This window comes from Syngnathus typhle, linkage group LG1 (genome assembly GCF_033458585.1).
Source record: "Syngnathus typhle isolate RoL2023-S1 ecotype Sweden linkage group LG1, RoL_Styp_1.0, whole genome shotgun sequence".
Classification (NCBI taxonomy): Eukaryota; Metazoa; Chordata; class Actinopteri; order Syngnathiformes; family Syngnathidae; genus Syngnathus; species Syngnathus typhle.
This window is the reverse complement of record NC_083738.1, coordinates 25,645,362-25,666,608: the sequence shown is the minus strand read 5'-3', so window position 1 is coordinate 25,666,608 and position 21,247 is coordinate 25,645,362. Positions and strand designations below refer to the sequence as shown.

At 46.0% G+C, this 21,247-nt stretch overlaps 2 protein-coding genes and 1 long non-coding RNA gene across 8 annotated transcripts in view; 1 reads left to right on the top strand and 2 right to left on the bottom strand.

Annotated features, from left to right (window-relative positions):
• Positions 1-11,094, bottom strand: part of kdm6ba (lysine (K)-specific demethylase 6B, a) — a 43,679-nt gene extending 32,585 nt beyond the window's left edge. For 3 of the 6 annotated variants that reach the window (XM_061294584.1, XM_061294671.1, XM_061294815.1), the window contains exons 1-3: positions 10,662-11,089; positions 10,144-10,268; positions 9,526-9,564 (exon numbers count right to left, since the gene is read on the bottom strand). The gene's annotated coding sequence lies outside the window, so the exon portion shown is untranslated. Of the gene's footprint in view, positions 1-9,525; positions 9,565-10,143; positions 10,269-10,661 lie in introns of all 6 variants that reach the window. The other 3 variants (XR_009717548.1, XR_009717542.1, XM_061294356.1) reach the window with 3 other exon arrangements.
• Positions 11,095-11,496: 402 nt separating this feature from the next.
• dnah2 (dynein, axonemal, heavy chain 2) overlaps positions 11,497-21,247 on the bottom strand; it is a 34,847-nt gene continuing 25,096 nt past the window's right edge. Inside the window, exons 63-87 of the mRNA XM_061282388.1 lie at positions 20,457-20,626; positions 20,270-20,386; positions 20,033-20,197; positions 19,853-19,975; positions 19,626-19,774; positions 19,448-19,523; positions 19,176-19,326; positions 18,942-19,090; positions 18,718-18,851; positions 18,511-18,655; positions 18,225-18,424; positions 18,020-18,146; positions 17,752-17,938; positions 17,413-17,561; positions 17,147-17,330; positions 16,881-17,071; positions 16,618-16,809; positions 16,372-16,556; positions 15,879-16,113; positions 15,625-15,773; positions 14,326-14,440; positions 13,544-13,720; positions 12,997-13,071; positions 12,787-12,937; positions 11,497-12,705 (exon numbers count right to left, since the gene is read on the bottom strand). Coding sequence (XP_061138372.1) covers positions 12,551-12,705; positions 12,787-12,937; positions 12,997-13,071; positions 13,544-13,720; positions 14,326-14,440; positions 15,625-15,773; positions 15,879-16,113; positions 16,372-16,556; positions 16,618-16,809; positions 16,881-17,071; positions 17,147-17,330; positions 17,413-17,561; positions 17,752-17,938; positions 18,020-18,146; positions 18,225-18,424; positions 18,511-18,655; positions 18,718-18,851; positions 18,942-19,090; positions 19,176-19,326; positions 19,448-19,523; positions 19,626-19,774; positions 19,853-19,975; positions 20,033-20,197; positions 20,270-20,386; positions 20,457-20,626 — 3,851 coding nt within the window. The 3' untranslated portion in view covers positions 11,497-12,550. The remainder of the gene's footprint in view (positions 12,706-12,786; positions 12,938-12,996; positions 13,072-13,543; positions 13,721-14,325; positions 14,441-15,624; positions 15,774-15,878; positions 16,114-16,371; positions 16,557-16,617; positions 16,810-16,880; positions 17,072-17,146; positions 17,331-17,412; positions 17,562-17,751; positions 17,939-18,019; positions 18,147-18,224; positions 18,425-18,510; positions 18,656-18,717; positions 18,852-18,941; positions 19,091-19,175; positions 19,327-19,447; positions 19,524-19,625; positions 19,775-19,852; positions 19,976-20,032; positions 20,198-20,269; positions 20,387-20,456; positions 20,627-21,247) is intronic.
• On the top strand, positions 20,680-21,091 carry LOC133144822 (uncharacterized). Its single transcript, XR_009710780.1, has 2 exons — positions 20,680-20,940; positions 21,027-21,091. It is a non-coding gene; the product is annotated as an uncharacterized LOC133144822 (long non-coding RNA).

Sequence of the window (21,247 nt, the reverse complement as noted above, 5' to 3'; positions counted from 1 at the left end):
GGGGAGCCCCGTGAACTCGGGGCTGCATAGAGGGAAGGGTGAGTGAGTTTAGCTTCTATTTTTAGGCCAGATGGGAGTCTGCTTTTAAAAATCTTCACCCATCTGCATGTCGGCTTGCAAATCCCACTTGATTAATGCGGCGGGAATCCCTCTGAGACACCTGCAGAAATCAACACCTCACTCCAACTTTTTTTTTTTTTGCAATTACCTCCCCTCGCTCCCTTTGCTTTCTTTTGTTCGCCGTCGTCGACGCGACATCTTGCTCCGCTCAGTGAGGCGAGTGTGGCAGTCTGCACATGGAGCGCACCAGTGAGAAGGGAGGGAAAAAAAAAATAATTTTTGCTGACAATGCGGAATAAACACCACAAGCACTTTTTTTTTTTTTTTTTTTAAAAGGCTGGCGAGGGCAGCCTGTGATTTACGTCTCCTAATAAGTCAGTTCACTTGCTTTTATGATGTCGTCATTATGAATGATAGCGGGCCTAATGAGGGCGGCGGCCGTGTCCTTACAAGCTCTGGAATAACGTTGGCTCAAGAGAGGGCGCGCAAAAGGCCAGGATGCCAACCGCGGCCGGTCAACGGCGGTCGTAAATAACAAAGATGTGAAGCGAGGGAGGTGAATGAAAAGATCCAGAAGATGTGGGAGTTTCACGGGGCGGTTGCTAGGACAACCGCTCGAGGCACGTGCATGTATGGCCCTGAACTTTGACCTCACCGAGCACGTGCTGTCCTCTGTAGAACCATCAGCAATAGAAGCGTCAACCACAACTGCATACTAAGTAAAAATCCCCAAAAAATGTCCCTGGCCAAAATTATATTCGACCACATTGCGATGTTGATTTGAATTTGAACTATTCAGCCTTTGCATAAAACGTCAAAATGCGTAACACGCTAACGTACAAAAAGCAGCCGAGTCAGCATGTGTGAACTGATGAGATAGACCAAACACAACCAGACGCACAAAAAGTATGCTTGCAACTATAAAAGGACAACACAAAGTCCGAAACACACACACACACACAAACGTGCACATCTGGCTCCTTTTACACGCACAAGCATATGAATGCCGCATTGTGTGCATGTGTCGGAGAGTGAGTCGCTGTCAGACACACAAACACAAACCACATGCAGCTGTCCGGTGTCGGTCCCAGATGCACGTGACACACACACACACAGGCGCCGTAGCAACAGAAGAAAACATGGCTGTAAGCCACTGCGGTATGTTGGATGAGTTCAACATCACATGCGACTGTGGAAATCCTTAAGTGTGTGTGTGTATGCATGTGAGAAATGAGAAAAGGGGCAAGTGAGGTAAACCAGCTTTCCAAGTCCAAACAGCGTTTGAAGTTCCCTTCCCGCTCAGCCACGTGCAAACTTTAACATGAAACGCTTTTAAGATGGGGGGACGGGGAGGTTGCTCCTCTCGGCCTTCATCACGACGTCCACCTCCTGCTCTCCGCTCATCATCCTAACGCCCCCTTAACCCACTCCCCCACTCCCGCTCTCTGATCTGGTGGACTGTCCTGCAGATAAAGCGGTGGCCGGTCAGATTAGACGTAGTGACGCCAAGCTTTCTCAAACACAAACACACACACACAGGTCAGCTCGCCCTTGAGTGATGGTGGGACAGAGAAAAAGATAAGACGATAATCGACCCGCCTCTTATCTGTCAATGGAAAAATAGTTGATTCAAATTTGGATTCTTCAAGGACCATTGCAATTATTGCAGTTTTTTTTATGATGCTCATCACACACAATTTTTTTTTTTTTAAAACTTGTCAGCAGAAATGTATTTAGCGTTACTCCAAAGCACTTAACATGACGTGTGATTGGTTGATTCTCAACACACCCTCACCCCAGTCATGAGGGTGTGCAGAATTTTGCAACCTCCTTTTTTTTCCATTTGGGTTGTACGTTATAAGTCAGAAAACACTTTGAAATGATTTATCTTGCTTTTTTGAAATGACAAAAAGGCAGCAATTGAACAGGGGTGTGTAGACTTTTTATATAGACGGTAAAAGGATGTGGGTGGTGAAGCAAACAAATGAAGATGATGATAGTCACAGAGTGGGGGGCTAGGATAAACGCACATGGTGGCATGTGTTCGCCTTTATCGGTTCGGCAGAAAGTTTGATGTGGCGGGGGCGCGGCCACACACATGACGGACACATGGAACACACACTGCGACGAGTGTCAATAAAGTCTCAACACATTTGTAACAGACAAGCTCACATATTCAGTGGGCTATGTTTATAGGGCCTAAACAAAATAGATTTTCCGATGTGTGGCAGAAAAAAGAACAAATAACTAATTCACAAAAATATAAGTTGACATTTTTTTGCAGCATAATGAGTGAATTTACTGGCAAAACTTTATTTACGTGTGATCCCATTTCTTCTACGCCGATAATTTTTTATTTATTTTTTGGTCATTCGTGCCATCACAGATAAGTCAGACTAGTGGACTGATGGCTCAAGGACGACAACGTAATTGACTTCAACACTGAACTGGATTTACTGTTTTCATTCCAAATTATGTATCAATGTTTTATCGGGAAAACCTACCCTTATGATTATTTTGAAAAGGGCAGTTAAAATCATCTGCCCGACACTCTCCATTTTATCAACATCTCAGTTTGCAAAGTCGACCCTACTTGTGTCCGTCAAGAGAATATTCACCTCATTCGTGCCTTACCTGGATGAATAAAGCTTTATTAAATAAGTAAATAAAGCTTTTACAGTGGATAAAGAAATTGGATGCTGCTAATAAAGAGACCAAGCGACAGCCACATGCTAAGATTGAAAAAAAGAAAAGGAAAAAAAAAAAAAAAAGGGGAGACAGGCAGGCACTAAAACGAGAGTGGAGGGTCTGGCTCAGACCCAGCTTTGTCTGCGTTCTCAGGGGAGGTAGGTTGGCAGAGGCGAGCGGTCCGTCTGTCCTGGCTCGGTGCCAGGCGGAACGCCGCACTGCCGTGCTACCCCCGGGAAAAAAGCCCGAGAGTGGCGGGAGGCAGCGGAGATCCTGAGACAAAAATCACAACCTCGGCCCGGAAAGGACAACCGAGTTGCATCTGGCTCGTTCACTTTGACGTTGGGCCAAGGTTGTGACCCACTCAACCCATTTGTCCACTTCAACTCGATAGATAACAACGCTCAAATGTTATTTAGTCTGACCAAAGTCCATTTTCAAATCAGCCATTAGCATCAGAGTCTCCATGGCAACGTTGCTTTGCTATTGCATCACTGCGACAACACAAAGTACACATGGAGGCATGTGTGTGTGTGTAAATGACCTCTGTGTTGGCTGCGAACTCATCACCTCAGCTCACGTTACCGCCAAGGCTTCCCTCTCTGAGCAGGTATCGGCTTTCCATTGGCTCCAGACTGGTCTTGCTCGTATTGAGCTTGGGGGTCACACACACGCCCGACTTTGACCCTCGGCCACAAAGTAGCCTTTGAGATGCTAAAAGGGAGGCGTTAGAATATGTAGTAGTCAAACTATGCAATGACGACTTCCTCTTTAACAATTCCACCAATGGATTTCAGCTTTGTAAACCACTGTAACAGCTTCCTGTAGATGGCGGCGTTGCGTTGGATTCGAGATCAGTAAACGTTTGCGTACAAGATAAAGCATGGGCGGAATTGTATGATGTACCGTATTTTCCGGCCTATAAGGCGCACCGGACTATAAGGCGCACCTTCAATGAATGGCCCATTTTAAAACTTTATCCTTATATAAGGCGCACCGGACTATAAGGCGCACCATTAATGCATCATGTCAGATTTTTAATCCAAATCAAATCATTCTCCAGTTTATCTTTTTTATTTCAACTTCAGACGAAACAAATTACTTTATAATCATAAAATAATGATTCATAGTCTTCAGCGGGCCACTTATGATTGATTTCATGACACAATACTTCAGGCCAGTTTGAATTTAGGAATTTGGTCCATATATAAGGCGCACCGGACTATAAGGCGCACTGTTGGTTTTTGAGAAAATTTTAGGTTTTTAGGTGCGCCTTATAGGGCGGAAAATACGGTACTTGTTGGTTTAAGCGGAGGCGGCCGACGAAAGCAACGTGTCGAACGCGTGAAGAAAATGACGAACGATGGCGAGTCCTGACGAAGAAGCGGCTTCTTCTTTTATTGAAGAGATGAGCGACAAATGTACGATTTTCTATTTTTATCCTTTAACACGTTGCCAGCTGCGCATTTGGAAACGTCCTCAGTGTGAGCGTGTACAACATTTTCCGTTGGAGGAAGACATGCACACGTTCTTCTCACCCACGTCTCGCAGACGTCGCCAACCGTGACTATTTTTGTCATTCCTAACTGGAAGTTAAACTTGCTGCGGCACCACAAACACACACCAAAAAAAAAAAAACACACACAAACTGCAAATTATAAAGAACAAGAAGTCTTAGGCGGGATTTATCTTGGTTAGATTTGAGGTTTGGTTTTTTTTCTCAATTGCACGAGGTGAACGTTGCCCCCGTTAACCTGCACTTCCTGTTCTCCTTCTTAATGAATGAATGATGTGCGAGTGTTGCTGCGTGCCGACTTTGATTCACAAGCAGGAAGGCGCATGCACTTAAGTGATCCCCCTCAGCGCGGCGGATCCATTCCACGCACAAAAGGCGGAGAGGCGGAAGGAGAGGCGAGCGATGACAGCGGAAGGAGAGAAGAAATGTGGCAGAGGGAGAGCTGAACAAAGAGAGCCAGGAAACAGGAAGTGTGCTGGGAGGAAATGGGAAAATGTGTTGAGAGAGCAGATGCTTTGTTGGGGTGACGTACAACATTCCTGCTGCGATGATGGCGCGCCGGATGCATGGCGGGCTGCTCGCCACTTATTCACAGTAAAAACAACGATATCACAGAAATTCTAAAAAGCTCCCCCCACTGGCCACTTAAGTGAAGCTACTGTAAGGTGTAAACCAGGGGTGTCCAAACTACGGCCCGCGGGCCGCAGTTTTGATTGGCCCGCAGCAAAGAAGAAGTACTGGGCAGGCTAACGAGTTAGCGGAAAGATGCTAATTCGCGATCTAACAGGCGCAAACGGACCTCTAAAGGAAATTAAACGAACATTTGGAGCAATACTACATTGTCCTAAAGGTGAGACACGTGATCATTCATTTCTCTTGTTAGGCGACACACTTACATGGCCATGTCTCCTGTACCACTGTAACCGACATAAGTACAAGAACGTAAAAAAGGAAGTGGTATCGCCTGAAAACGGCCTTCAAAATAAATCACCTTACCTCAAATCAAAGCATGGCTGAAGAACATAAATAACATGGAGAATTAATTCTTCTTCAAGATTCAAGAATCTTATTTTGTCATTTGAAAAATAAAGACAATTGTGACAATGAAATTTGTGTGTATTTGCATGACATTTTTGTAGTCCGAAAAAAACTATTGGCCCCCGGGCCCCTTCACTTTATCAAATCTGGCCCTCCTTGCAAAAAGTTTGGACACCCCTGGTGTAAACAAATATGTCGCTGTCAAATTGAAACGGGCAAAACCAAAATATCATCGATGTGAAAAACTGGAAAACTGAATTTATAAAAAACGATTTCACACTATAACTTGACAGTCCGCCCAGAATTCCGAAAAGTATGACGGAGTACAGTTCCGCCATGAACAGCATGGCAAGTACCGGCAACAAGTGACCAATCAGCTCGCTACGCACTGACCAAAAAAACTACGATAGTAACAATTTCCTGCATATACCATAAAATTATGAACGCCGTTATCCCAAAGTGCTCTTCATTTAAATAATTACACTCTGCAGATTGCAGACTTCCGTTTATGATGTCCCAAAAGTTTAAAGGCAGAGTTCAGCGGGGGTATACGTGGAGGTGGCAAGTCAATGGAGAGGTTACGAGCTGGGCTGCGGGGTACCGAAAAGGATGGAGGGCAAGGGGGATCGGGGCTCCGACATGCATGCGAGATACAAACAAAGAAAAGACACGCATCCACAAACACACAAGGCGGCTTGTAGAGAGGGAGCACAACACTGCATTAAATATTCAGTGAGTTTTTCCAGCATGTGCACTTTCCCCTTTCACACGTGTAGAAGTGCTAAAAAAAATGCAGCGGGAGAGGGATGGGAAGGCGGCGAGCGACAAGGGGGGGAAGGAGTCAATGAGGGCAAAGCGAGTGAGCGAACTTGAAAATGTCAGGGAGAGAGAGAGAAAAAGCAATTTGACTCTAATCCAAGCTACTCCCCTTAGCAACAGCCCGGCTCAGCCTGCATCCTATTGGCCCGATGACAGCATGCATCACGATCCCATGCATGGCGCCGCAGCCAATCGGGGGACACTTTGCAACTCTTGCATTTTGGATTACGTCGGCATGGAAACACAAGCCGGCACTTGGCCCTGAATTTGAAGCGCTCAAAAGTTGAGGAAAGCGCCCGTAAAAATAAAGGGAGCTTGTAAATTGAAAAATCTTTGCTGAAACCTGATCGTAACCTGATACAGCACAGGTGTCAAAGTCAAGGCCCGGGGGCCAGATACGGCCCGCCACGTCATTTTATGCGGCCCGCGAAGGCAAATTGTGCATCAAATTTGTGCGTCATTACTAAAATTGCAAATTGTCTTCACTATAATAATGTCTTTTTTTTTTTTTTTTATTTGACCAGTTTTTACTTGTTACAAGTTATTTGTCAGTTTGTTTTGTAGCTATTACTGTATATAATATGATGTGCTTTTAAATCATAATGGCCCTCCGAAAGAAGCTATGGTTACAATGCGGCCCGCGAAAAAAACGAGTTTGACACCCCTGACTGTATCATATACAGTATTAAATAATAATTTAAAAAAAAATCCACATTCTTGTTTCCTAAATAGTGAGGCTACATCTGTGCAACCACTCACCCGAGCACTTTATCGCATGTCATGTCTGAGGTTAGCTTAGCATTTAGCATGGCTTCTATGACCTTTCTCGCCATCCCTTTTGTGAGACTACTTGTCAGGAACGTAGCTTATTGGCCACCCCGAAGGCGATGATTACCGACTTAAATGCGACTCCGCAACTTGTTTACCTGGACTAATCGCCATCCACAGCTGGTTGCTAGCAAGCTAGCTGCTGGGGTGTAAGTAGTACTTCGATTTCTGGCTACCAGTGATGGCTACCAGTGACATGAGCCCAGCGAAGCTTTTCTATGGACCAATTTCAGTGGTTGATTCTCAGTTTTGCTTTTAAGAGTGTTTTGATGAAACAAACAAACAAAAAAAGCGAATTTTGCCGGGAAAACTGCGATGCAAAACTTCTTCTATTGAGCCCTGCATAGTGTCAAAGAGGTCATTGCCCGTACATGTTTGTATGTCAATATGCCAAGAACGGCTAATTAATCACAACAGCAACGCTTCCCCCTTGGATTTGGTGATAAGCGGTGTAAGTATACCAAAACCAGCAGCAATTAGCCAGCTAATTACCCCGGGGCCTAATTACAGTCGGCAACCACGGGACCAATGAGGATGGAAATAACAGGGCGGGTTTGTACGCAAGTTTGTGTTTATCTAAATACTAAGTGATCAACCATTAGCGTGACAGAAGCTAAAGGTCAGCCCCTCACAGGAGATAGCAGAAGCACACGAGCTGACATTTTGGCGGCGCCGTGGTGGACCAGCGGTTTACCCACAATGCCTTTCTGTGACAGTTGAAGCTGCAAATTCAATAATGTGGCTCGGTTTCAACATCAATAGGAGTCGGTGTGCGTGCGCGTGAGTGCTCGGCTAATGGAGTTAGCTGTGATAACAGACAGAGGCGGCAGCTGGCTTTCCAGGAATATTCTTTCCGACGGCGCGTGCGAGCGCATGTCGCGCAGCTATCCACAGATTTTTAAAAATGCATGCGAAGGGCTCGGCGAATCCATAATGAATGTTCACATTCGGAGACGAGTGTATTAATGTTGGCACGTCGCGATGCTTGGCCATAACATTAGGTACGCCTGCATAATCGAATGAAGTCTTCTGAGAGAGATCATCGGGTGCGCCGGGGGAAATACAAATTTGACTAAACTGATCAGAAATATAATTTATAAGAGAGAGAGAGAGAGCAAAATATCAGCCGATCCAATGCAGCCAATTACCGTATTTTCCGGCCTATAAGGCGCACCGGACTATAAGGCGCACCTTCAATGAATGGCCCATTTTAAAACTTTATCCTTATATAAGGCGCACCGGACTATAAGGCGCACTATTAATGCATCATGTCAGATTTTTAATCCAAATCAAATCATTCTCCATTTTATCTTTTTTATTTCAACTTCAGACGGAACAAATTACTTTATAATCATAAAATAATGATCCATAGTCTTTTTGAGTCATGATTCATAGTCTTCAGCGGGCCACTTATGATTGATTTCATGACACAATGCTTTGGGCCAGTTTAAATTTAGGAATTTGGTCCATATATAAGGCGCACTGGACTATAAGGCGCACTGTTGGTTTTTGAGAAAATTTTAGGTTTTTAGGTGCGCCTTATAGGGCGGAAAATACGGTACATCTGTCTAAAGTCTACATGACATTGTCGAAAAAAGGACTTACAATCAATGCCACATAATATTTGCACCATCTTAATAAAAGTTGTGGAACTTTATGATACGAGTCTAAATCTGCTTGCGTACCAACAAATCGTGTGCATGTCGTTGAGGGGTAGCTAAGCTAAGGCTAAACCTGCAAATCCAAAAAGAAAAAGAATCTCTCATTTGGCTCTACCGCCTCATACTGCTCTTCTCCCTTCACTGGCCTCTTCACACAAAGGCTGGGGGTAGAGAAAGCGGCGAGGGGGGGGGGGGGGGGTAAGCACAAAAAGGACTCTTGCCTGGGGGAGAGGGAGTGTGATAAAGGGGGTAGATGGAGGGCAACACAAGGGTCAACGGAGATGGGGGGGTATGAAACCTGAGAGGCAAAAAGCCAGCGAATGAGGAGCTGAGCTCCAAATATGAGCTGCAGTCATTGTTCTTTCAGTGGACAAAATACTTCCAAGTATCCCTTCAAGTACGGTTGTATGGAAAATCCAGGTTTGTAAACCACAAACAGATCCACGTAGATGGTGATGTTGCATCGCTTTGTGATCAACATGATTTTGGAGTCCAAGACAAAGATTAGGGCTGAATCTCAAGCCCAATGTACACGCCTCCAGGCAGAGGAGCTTCATTCAAAACACCTTCACGGTTTGTATTTTTATGAACGGGATAAGCGTTGAGACGCTCTCACGAAGCACCCGCAGGCGCATGATGTCATCCACGCCTCTCCTTCAGCAGAGGATGACAGGAGCGGCAAGAGGACGAAGAGGAGGAGGCTCACACACCCCCTGTCCGTCCTCTTCCTTACCCACGGCTTCCTGCCGTCCACACACACACACACACACTTGTGATCTGACTCAGCTGCGCCTCGCCAACCCTACTCACAAAATCGTTACAATGACAAAAGCTTCCATCATTAAATCATTTTGCTTTTCAGCACAACCGCCCCTTTTGTTTGTCTACTAATATAAAAATATGAGGTCGACTCACCGATGTCGTCAGATGATTCGAGACAGGAGCAGCAAAATCCTGAAAAGACATGAATTTGGATCATTACATTTTCAATATAAACATTCTGCTGTGATTTGCAAGCAAGTAGTGAGAGGCTGTGTGAATAAGTCTCCATCTAGTGAACAACGTGTTGTATCGCAGCTCTCACGAGCCACAAGATTTCTGATTATCTCCCCCCCGAAAAATATTTAACCTTATATTCACTGTATTTGGTATTAGAGATTTTGTCACGAGATCTGCAGTTGCCACATAATGACCGTGGATAATAATTTCACGGACACCTGCAAAATGTTCACTGACCACAAAAATAAAATAGAATTGATTGAAAAAAATTAGCTTGTTTTGAGACTTGTGCATTTTGTGGGGCGTACCAAAATGGATTAAAAAGTGGTATAAATAAAAAACATTTTAAATGACTTTGAATGATTTATTTGAAGCACCTGTGGAATGGTACATGAATGCACATTACAAACACCAACTGTAATTTAAAATAATTGGCCATTTTTCTTCATTTTAAATCTCGATATCTAATTATTTTTCAATGTCATTTGGGGTTAAATACATTTAAAACTCAACGCCGTTGCGAAGTCAGCTCACCAGTTCCCCGCAGTGCTGTGGCGCCCTCTGGTGGCGCTGAGCCCAAAGTGCAGCAGGATCGGCGCGCAGAGGGGTGGAGACACCAACTGCATCCATTCCGGAGGAAGAACATTCAAACGCTCTTCCTGGAAATGACAGAGAACCCGCCACAACTTCACTACATGACATAACGTGAGACAAAATACAACGAAGCCTCCTGCCCGACAAAAACATAAAAAAATTAAAATAAAAAATAAATAAAAACATTTCCCCTCCCAGAAATTGTCCGCCCGCGCTTCACGCAGCGTGGGCACGACTCTACGCAGATTTCGGAGAACGTCGATTGCGACATCTCACCTTCCCGTAAACTATTCCCCGTGTGGCATCAGCAGCATCGAGCGATCGAGTCAAAGTTAATATGGCTGCGAAGTGGATCCACGCAAACGTTCACGCTGCTCATGAGTTTCTGTCCAAAAAGGCCTGCAAAATAGTCACGGCGTTTTCTAACAGCTGCAGCAGAAATTTAGGATTCTTCTCACCTTTTCCACGGCCTGGTAGTTTTAATGGAGATTGCGCATCTCCTCTCCCGGCCGCGGATGACGCAGAACAAGTGGCGATGTGCACATCCATGACGCGTTTTGATGCAAACATGCGCAGGCAGGGAAGGTGTCGGCCCATGGGCAAGGCATGATCCACAGCTCGCTTCTCCTCCTCTTGATGCGATTGTGGAACCATCTGCTGGGAAAATCGGCCGTTCAAATAGAATCAAATGCGATCTGGGCTGACGATAGAATCTGCTCCGGAACATTTCCACGGAGGAAGGTCCACGCAGGCACTCGGTCAAAAGAAATTGCGCAGTTTTATTTTCCAGTGACACGCAGAGGCTCCCTTTTTCTTGTGTCCCCGTTGAAGGGCCCTTTCCCTCTCTTTCCTCCTCCTCCTCCTCCTCCTCCCTTCCTCTCCTTTCTCTCTTCCCTCATGCAGGTTTATTTTCGGTAGAACTGCCTCGCTCGGACATTAATCGCCCCGCCCCCGTAGTCACATACTGTAAGAACTAAAAAAAAAAAAAACTCCAAAATGTCTCGATGCAGCCATTAGTAGACCTCCCACTCTCTTGGCTCCACTTCAGGAATCAAATGTCGGGAGATGCTACGTGTGCTGCTAAATTGTATTTTCCCCGAAGAGAACGAAATTTGAAGCAGCTAAGCTCCGAAGGTCGCCTAAACTTGATTCGAGTCAACAGTGTTATACAATCGCATAATACACACCGCGTAGTATTGGTAGATGACAATCAATTAAGTTGACGATCGTAGCAATTAGTTTTGCATTTTTGGGGACATCAATAAAATTCAAATGATTTGCATTGCTGTTTTGAAATATTGTATTCACATCATTTTCCATTTGGATTTTTTTTTTATACTTTTTATGAACAGTATAATTTTTAAGCACATTTCTGTTGTAATTCATTTGACGCCAGTGCATTTGCATTTTTTTGAAATCTTATGTGCAATACTTAATTGAATCACAACGTATTTTTCCACATCTGGCTCGGATCATCCATTTTGAAAATTCAATCAATTTGTTTTGGGGAAATCAGAACATAAGTACTGTTGGAACACTTCTAAAAGCAGTGCCAATGTTCCTTTTGGGTTCTTTTAAGTGCACTGGTTCCAATTAGTTTTACCCTGGCTAATAATAACACTGTTGAACATTTTGGGAAGAAAACCACATCCATCTGTTTTTGGGGGGGGGGGGCTACTACATTCCAGTATTTGAATGTTGATCTTTATGGTCGTATACTATAGGTATGAATATTACTGTACATGCGGATGCGGTTGGCTGACAACATGTCCCGGATGTATCCCGTCCTCTGGCGCAACGTCAGCTGCAGCTCTCCAGCGATCCTAATGAGGACAAGCGGAAGAGAAAATGGACGGAATTTTAATTTGAATCTCCCACCCACATGGAGACCACCAGTGGCTCCGCACAGAATGAGCCTGCTCTGATAAAGAGCCTCTTCAAGCCAAAGGAAGTCTGTTTGAGCTTTCAGGGGACAATCCTTGAGTCTGAATACGACCTTGAATCCCCCCCCCCCCCCATTGGCTCTATTCTTCTTCCAACTCACTTTCTCCTGTGCCTCCCTGACCGGTGGGGATATGTGGGCCTGAAAGATTGTGTCTAGCCTGAGAGGCTTCATTAAAATTCATTTGTTTGAATAGCTTCATTTTTCCCTCCCCTCGTAGCTTGGACTTGGTCAAAATTTGCATGAAAATAGACGTCCCTCACCTTGATTAACCACTGCATGTTTTTTCTTTTTCTTTTTTTCCAGGGAAAGGACTTTGTGTAGGTGGGGGGAAAAAAACAACAAAGAAAAGCAAACAAACAAAAAAACAAAGAAAGTGGATGGTGTCCAGAGTATGCGAGTATGTCAGCTGTCCAAGCTCATGAGGAGCGCTGTCCCCCTCTTGATCCAGTGATCCGGACTGACATTGCCGGATTTCAGCTCCACGGCGATCACGAAGGAGGCCCTGCCCGCCCCGCCCGATCGTATGGGAAAGTAGTAGCAAGGGCACAGGTACATGTCTACAAAAACGGAGAGGTGAAAGTATTCAGCCATTAAAAACAATTGCACTGAAAAGTAAAATAAAAAAATAAGGCCCTCACTCTTGGCCATCTTCTTGCGGTTCTCCACGGGCTTAAAGTTGATGGCGGGGATGGGACACACCATCTGCATGGGCTTGGCCTCCACCAGGCACGTGGCCTTTTTATCCCAGGCGGCGCCCTCCAGGTGCAAACCTCGCACGTACACGCCATCCTGGAGGCCGACAGGCAACCGGTTAGACGTTGACTCGGGGTGGGAGGGGAAGGGGTTACCTTTGGTGGGTTCTGGATGTGAGTGTCCTCTAGACTAGACACTGTAAAGTCCCACGATAGAGTGTCAACTGAGACCTGCATAAAAACAAAAGGCATAAAGCGATCAAAATCAATGGTTTGGTATTAATCCAATGACTTCCGGCGAACGAGGCATCTTCGCACACAGATGACTTCCCTCTGATACATCCAACACGACTGTTGCGTTGACTTACTCAAGATGGCGTCTATGCACTATATATATGTACTGTAAATGTTGTTTATGGGAATATTTGCCAGCGGTTGTTGCAACCAAAAAAAAAAAAAGGCTGCCATTCAGGACTATAAAGCGGTGCTTCTTGAATAGTGGGGCAGGCCACCCTGAGAGGGGGGTGCAAATGTTAATTAGAAAAAAAAAAAGATGCAGGGTACAATTGGGTTATACTGCCCCTGGTGGCCAAGGTAGGAACACCAAGTAGAAGCAGCCCAATGAATTGAACGGAAACATTCAATTGTTTAATTATTTACATAACATAGCTATTTTCCTATTATTGATGAAAAAATGTGAAACCTTGTTTTGACGGGCGGCCGACTGCAACACGGCGGTGAGGAAGCCGTTGGGGAAGGTGAAACCGGAAAGCCAGAACAAGACGGGGGGCTGCGCCAGCTGGGCCCAGCGTGAAAACTGAAGAACCCGCTGGCAGAGGTCACGGGTCCAGGCTGCCAGGGGCTTGAGCGAGGGGTAAGCCTGGTGGAGGGAGACCACGGCACTTTTCAGCAACTTTGCTTGCTAGCTTGGAGTCAAAACAACAATTAGACGCCGTACGGGATAACCGCGTGGACGTGGGAGTTGGACGGCCGAGTCATTCTTAATATTGCTGCGTGATTCCAATGAGCCTCGCGCAGATGAGAAAGGAAGAACGTGAAGAGGAAGGGAGAGGAAAAACAAGCAAGGGACGGACGGCAGTGAGAAATGAACTGGAGAGTTTTCTGGCACGCAAGCAGTCGGTTAAAAAGAGACAAGCCGAGCTGAAGGCAACCGAGCTAATAGCTGTCCAGTGCTCCTATAAAATGGAATGCGCACACACACACACACACAGTAATAAGCCTTTGGCCGGCGCTCAATAAGCTCAGGGTCCTTTTCGGAAAGTGGGGCCGGCCTAAAAAGCTTTAGCTGCTTATTACTCCGCGATTAGATCCACAGATGCTGGCTTTGTTGGTGCATACGCTCCACTGGAGTGAGAGAGGCCTAAATACATTTTTAATAGCAGAGAAAAAGGAGGGAAAGTAGGGAAAGGTACACGTCATGTTTGAGAATACGTCAGCGTGTGAATCGCATATGGTGTGTGTCACCTTCTCCCAAAGCGGCGGCACTCTGGCGTCGTACATGCAGTTGAAGGTCTCCTCCAAGCTGGATGACATCACCACCAAGCCTTTGATTCCCTTCTCCAGCTCCAGTAAAGATGACCTACATATAAACATTCAGATGAAGCGGTGCTTGAAGATTCGAGGGACCTGTTTTTATAATTATTATCATTATAGTTACAAGTTGAAATTTAGATTTAATATCAAACTAAGTTGGCATCCAATTATTTTAAAAATGTACAGTACACACCTACACAGACAAAATATTGAAATAAAATCTGTGAATAGTATGCATATATATATTATTATTCGTTTGCTAAACTTACTGTGTTAGGAATAGGGGTGTAACGATACATCGATACACATCGATTAATCGATATAATGCTCTACGATTTATTGGCATCGATGCTAAAGGTAAACATCAATTTATATAGCCGTGTTTGACCTCGGACATTAGACGCGACTTTATTTTGAAATCCAGTTCATTGTTGCTTGCTTCCTCTTTCCGGGAGCAGTGCGCCCGGCGTTGTTGTGTTGTGAGCAGAGCACGCACGTGAAAGAGGAGGCGACAACTAGTACGCGGCTCCTGGGCTGGTGCTATGGCTAGTGTCCAAAAAGACGAGGAAATTTGCTCCCCTTTAGGCTTCAAGTCATTCGTTTGGAAGCACTTTGGATTCCAAAGAAAAGATGGCTCAACGGACAAGACACGTGCAGTTTGTAAATCCTGCCATGCGGTGATCAAATATTCAGGGAGCACAAATCTCGCCCCACATTTAAAGAAAAAACACGACATCAAAGTTCAGTGTTAAAGTAAGCAATTTGTATACTACAATACTCTTGTAATTTCCTAAATAAAGAGTTTGCAGTACCTTGTTGATTTTGCGTATGAATTGTTGTAAATCAGGATATTGTTCTATATTTTTTATTTAAAAAAAAAAAATAATCGATCGTAGAGCACTATATCGCGATATATCGTGAATGAATCGCAGCAGGCTTTAAGATATCGGCAAATATCGTATCGTAGTTCTTTATATCGATATTATATCGTATCGTGACAAAACCCGCGATTTACACCCCTAGTTAGGAAGTAGAAGTCTATTCTTTGTTTGACTACAATTATACTGCCTCCTAGTGGCCAAGACGGGCACACCAGAGGAAGCAGCACAATGAACGACTACAGTGCGTCGTTTTGATAAATATTACAGAGGGCTAATTTTTCTCTTTGAAAAAAACAATAAAAAAATTTAGACTAATGTTAAATTTACAACTGGAGCTTTGAGTTTGTACTTGATCATGCTCAGCAGGGCGTTGTATCTTTGGATCTCTTGCAGCAAAACTACATCCAGGGGTGTAGGATCCAGGAAGTGCGAGCTGGCGCTTTCATAGTCAATGATGGCCGGAATGTTCTGACGCACATCCCCCAAAAGATCTAGAACCTGGAGCCATTACAAAGCCAGCGTTTGGGACGGCAAAAAAAAATATGGGCAAATGTTGTGTTCCTGTTAAAGTTGTCAGAACTAGCAAAGGTGTTTTGGCCTCACCTTGTCCTCACGACTGGGACCGGCCCCCGCCGTACTGGCGCTGGTCACCTGTGGCTGCAGGGACAACAGGGTGTCGAACAGAGACCTGGTCTCGGCGATCTGGCTGGCAATGTCGGCGTTTGGGTGCTGGCCAAACAAGTCGGGGTGCTCGTGGGTGGGCAGCATGTTGATGAAGTCCTTGTAGGAGGACAGGGGACCATCGTGGGGGATGTAATAGGCAGATAGAGTTGACAATCTAGGAGTGAAAGGAAATAAAATAGCTTCTGCAGCAGGGCCTCCAGCGATATAACAGCACACATTGGCCGACAACGATAACAAAAATTCAATTGCCCAAACATATTTGAATTGTTCGTGGTTAATCGGAGGCTGCTGAGTCTCAAACTACATTACATGTATGTTCTTGCCACCAAAATGTGAGCGGACCACTTTAACTGTTTGGATTGGCAGAGATTGTTCACTTTCCGTCCACTTGGCGGCACTGTGTGTCACTAACTTGAAGTCAGCCTCAGTGACGGCAGCTTCGCAGAAATAGTCGTTGATGTACGTGGTGAGAAGGCGTCGGTCCCAGTCGTCTGTCACGTGACCTCCGTAGTTGACCTCGGCGATGAGATACTTGAGGGCGTCCCACGGTATCTGCTCATACTCGTTCAGGTACAGACTCAGAAGATTCTCGCTCACCTGTAGGAGAAACGTCACGGGGGGTGATTGGAAATCAAAACTCACATTGGTCCTGATTTACCTCAAAGTCTGAATTGTTGAAACCGTAGATGATGTTCCAGCCCAGCTGCAGGAATTTCTTCCTTTCCAGCAGGATGCTGTGAAAAAAGCAGAGGGAGAAGAGCAGCTTCCTGTAGAAGACGGGTTTGGCGCAGCGGGTGAACTGAGCCTCGGTCACCAGGTGGTATAAACGCTTCATGTTGGCTCTCACGCCCTGCGGACGACAAAAAGGCGCAAAGCCGTGACACGCGTGGACGCCTGCATTTTGCCGGCTCCAGGTTCTACCTTGGGCGGCTCCGTGGTCATCTTGATGCCCGCCTGCAGGATGTTGATGGGAAACTCAGGATGCGGCGAAGAGCTGAGCCATAGTCGAAAGCCTACGTGGGGCTTCTGGACCTCCAGCTGCTCCACTAGCTTGTTCAGCTCGGGCATCCAGGAGAGAGATAAGTGGCAGTTGGCCAGAAAGACCCAGTGACCTGGAACAGTTAAAAAAAAAAAAAGGAATGAGAAGGAAAAGGATCTCAAATCGATTTTACATAAAAGACAAGCACCCTTTTTGACTCCCTCTTCGATCATTTTCTTGGCGATGGGCGCCTGGCCTTGACCCAGAGAGAGCGCGTGGAAGAGTTTACTCATGCCGCTTGTCTCGGCGAGCTGCAGCAGGGCTCCGGTGGGATCCACGCCGGGAGATAAGACAAAAACCAGAGGAGTCATGCACGTGGATTCCTCCACGACCTGGAGAGACGAGCAAGGGCAGCGGTGAGCCAGAAGCAACAATTTGAAATGACCCCCCCCCAAAAAAAAAAAGATAACTTACAGCCTTCATGTCAAGAACAGGTGGCTCCACAAAGCGAGGGCCCAGATAGTTGACGATGAAGGTGGTCGCGCAGAACAAGACGCGGTCCGGCCGCAGAGAACGGACGATGAGCATCCTCTGGAGCTCGTTACAGTTGTTCTCCCAGTCACCTGTAGGGGGCGCGCCGGGACGCAACACGTGCAAGAAATGACACAAACAATAACAAAAAGTCAACAAAATGTCTCACTCAGTAAAGTGTGTGAAGTTTGCGAACCGCCCGGTTTTGTTGTCGTGAATGCCGACCCAAATAATCAATCAATAATTTTTTTCTTCCATTCATCATAGTTATAATTCACACACCTGGTAGAGGGGACTTCTCAGGCTCCGCACTGGTGAACCAAAGCTTCCAGTCCCGTGGATGTTTCTCAAATGAGCCCATGATGCCGTGGAAGTTGGCCAGCTTGTCCAATTCTGTGACATTGTCCCAGCTGGAATCCACAAGCCAACTACTGCATGGATTTTCCAACTGAGCCCTCTTGTCAAGTACCTGAAAACACAAAGAGGAGTCCACGCGTCGTCACGGAGGGATCGGACGGAACCTTCGGCGATCCCAGTTGCCTTTTCTTACAATCCCGCCACGGAGGAAGAAGCTATACTCGTCCATGTTGAGTGTGCCGGCCACCTCGAGGATTTTGGCGCACATTTGGAAGCTGAAGAGGAGCTTGTGCATCTCAAACAGACCCCGGCAGGCATACCTTTAGAGGAACATCCAGAAAGGGGAGGGGGGAGTGAATGATGACAATTGAGCAGCCTACCCCCTTAAGGCGTCTTACTTGTACACGGCATATGTGTGGTAGTCGTTGAGGTTGACGATCCGTTCCTCCAGTTTTAGGCTGCTCTTGCTCTTCTCAATGCTCAAGTTGAACAGGTTGATGTAAGCATCCAGTGAGAACTGGTACATGGGATCAATGCGGCCCATGTCATTGAGGATGAAGAACAAGATGGACGCCCGCTGAGCACACGCACGGTAGGCCTGTGGAAAAACAATACGAGAAATAGTTTAAAAAAAGGAGTTAAAAATCATGATTGAATTTGCGGGGTGGTTGCTTGGTATCGGACCTCTCGAGCGGTGTCGATCTTGATTTCCGTCACTTCGCTACGCTCCAGCTGCTCTGAAACGGCAGTGGCCGTCACTTTGGACGTCTGCAAGGTGTTGACCAGCTGCACGTCGTCCAGCAAGGAGCCGCTTGCCTCGTTCAGCAGCCTGTCGGACGCAACGTCAAAGAAAAAGCTTCTGGAAGGAGGGGAAAAAGCAAATGGATTCACCTGAGGATCTCATCCTCCAGCTCCTGCAGGCTTCGCTTTCCCGAAGCGATGCTCATCACCAGGTTGTCCTTTTGTTCTTCCAGGTCTGGACGTTCCTTACGCACCACAATGCCGAGGAGTTGGGCTTCCAAACCCTGCCGCAAAACTCCAGGAGGTCACACTCGAGCCCAGTGAGCACTTGGCAGCAATTCAGAGGAAATTTGAAACAAACAACAAGGTCCAACCTGCTCCTTGACGGCAAAATTGACAATGGTGGTCTTTGTTGATATCTCCGGGGTATAGTGAGGATTCGACAGTTTGGTGGTGATGTAGAAACGGAATTCCGGACTATAGTCCAACTCCTTGTCGCCCAACTTCAACAATAGCCTGCCACCTAGGAACAAAAGCCGAGAACATTTATCTAACCGTACGGCGGCCGACCATTCCATCAAGAGAAAGTACGTCTGTGGGGGTGTGACCTATTCGTGTCAAGGACTTGTTGAGAACTGGGTTGAGAGACGGGTCCAAGTCCTCCTGGACGTTCTGCAGCAAGACAGGATTCCCAAACTGGATGGCGCTCTCCAGTATAAGCATGTAATCCGACATCTGAAAGTCGATTAATTTTAACCCCTGCGCAAAGTCGCACACACAATTAGGTAGTTAGTCAGATTAATTAATATATATATAAAAAAATTTTATTTCATTATTATTTAGTATTATTATTTAAATATTAGTGTCATCGTCCTGGGACATGACTTGCTTTCTTCATCTCCATTTTCTTGATCCACTTCAGAGCTTGGCCTTGCGGGTCGACCATCAGCGGCCATCTTAAAAAATAATAATAATATGAAATATCATTATGATTTACATTACATATACATATGTACACACACACACATATATATGTATATATATGTTTTTGTTCTGACCGGTTGCCACGGGTAACGATGACGCCGTTCTCGGTGGAGAAAGCATCAGAAGGCAGGCCTTGAATGTTCCAGTCCCTGACTGCTGTGGGGTTTGAGAGGAACGTTGCAAAACTGAAGCCTGGAGTGCAAGGGATCTTCTGGCGCTGGACCTGAGAAGGTAGCGAGAAGACCAAAATGGACACTTCTAATGTTACACAATCGCGACACCTTCAAAATGTTGTTTTTACCTCTGTCATCCAGACTTGAAGCAGATCTACTCGATAGTTGGAAAGGAAGGGGCCCATATAGGAGAGAAATGACGCTGCCAGCAAACAATCTCCAACCAGGAAGCCCATGTTTTCTTCAAGACCCTGAAAACACAGCGTGAGCTCACAATTTTTTCACAACAGGGTGTACGTGTGACCTACCTTAACCGTCTGCTCCCAGCGGACACCCTCCCCGGCCAGACCTTTCACCAGCTTGTCGGCTCGGTCCAGTTTCACTTCCATCTCGTCTGACCTCCTCTTCAGATCTTCCTTGGTGGCCACTTTCTCCCCATATTGTTTGTTGAGCCGCATCAGCGTGTCCGCCACCTGCACACGAACCACGACCATCCCTTCAGCTGTCCCTAATTTGATGGCCGATGGGCGAAACAGCGCAGGTACCTCTTTCAGTTTGTTCTCGGACTCGGCCAGTTCGCCTTGCTTCTGTGCGAGTTGGGACTCGGCGGCGTTGAGCAGCTCCCGCTTTGGCTCCACTACCCTGAAGACGCATCCGTAGACCTGCAACACATTTCTCCTCAGTTCCGTCCCAAATTGTTGCCGTCGTTGACGCACGGCGACGAGGGCACACCTCCATGGCTCTGACCCACATGCAAAGCGACTTGGCAGCCAGAGACACTTTGCCGATGATGTCTGGCTGGAAGTCGGGCTGCCTGCAGTAGTTGCCGATCCTCTTCAAAACACGGTCCGATATGTTTTCCTTGTCAAAGTTGATCAGGGTTTTGATAAAGTTGGCCTCACCTGCCGCAAATATTTTCAAGTGAGAAAGCGTACGCCGTCCGCATCAAGATTGTTACTGCTATATTTCGTTTCTTTTCATTTTCTGTGTATTTTCATTATTATTACCGTTGAGTGCCACCAGGGGGCGCTATAGTGTAAGTGAGCTTTGTAAGAAGAAGTAGAGGTTAGTTTCCGCCGAAGAAGCGATCTCTCGAGAGATCGAAAGATGCGTGACTGAAGCGTGGTCACAAAGCTAAGTTGTTAAGAGAGTTAAGAAACAATAAGAAGAAGAAGACGACTGAAACTAATTCCTCTCTCGGTACTCAGCCAACGAGGTATTGTTTGTATGTTGTATTTGTCAGAATCGTTTTATGTGTTAAATGTCTTTCTTTTGAGCTAACTGTTTGTTTTGTGCCTTTAGTTTTCACGGTGTGTTTATGAGTCTGAACAAGCTGGATTCAATAAATCCATCAGTTGAGAAAGCCACTTGTGTCTGTTGGTACCTGGAGGAGTTACAGTGAAAACTCGTCTGATCTGCGCGAGTGGAGGCGAGGCGGCATGATCGGATGAGCAGCAGTCTTGCCACAGCGTGATCGGCACGTGCACGGAGCGGGCGCGCGCACGAGACCAAAGCGGGATTTG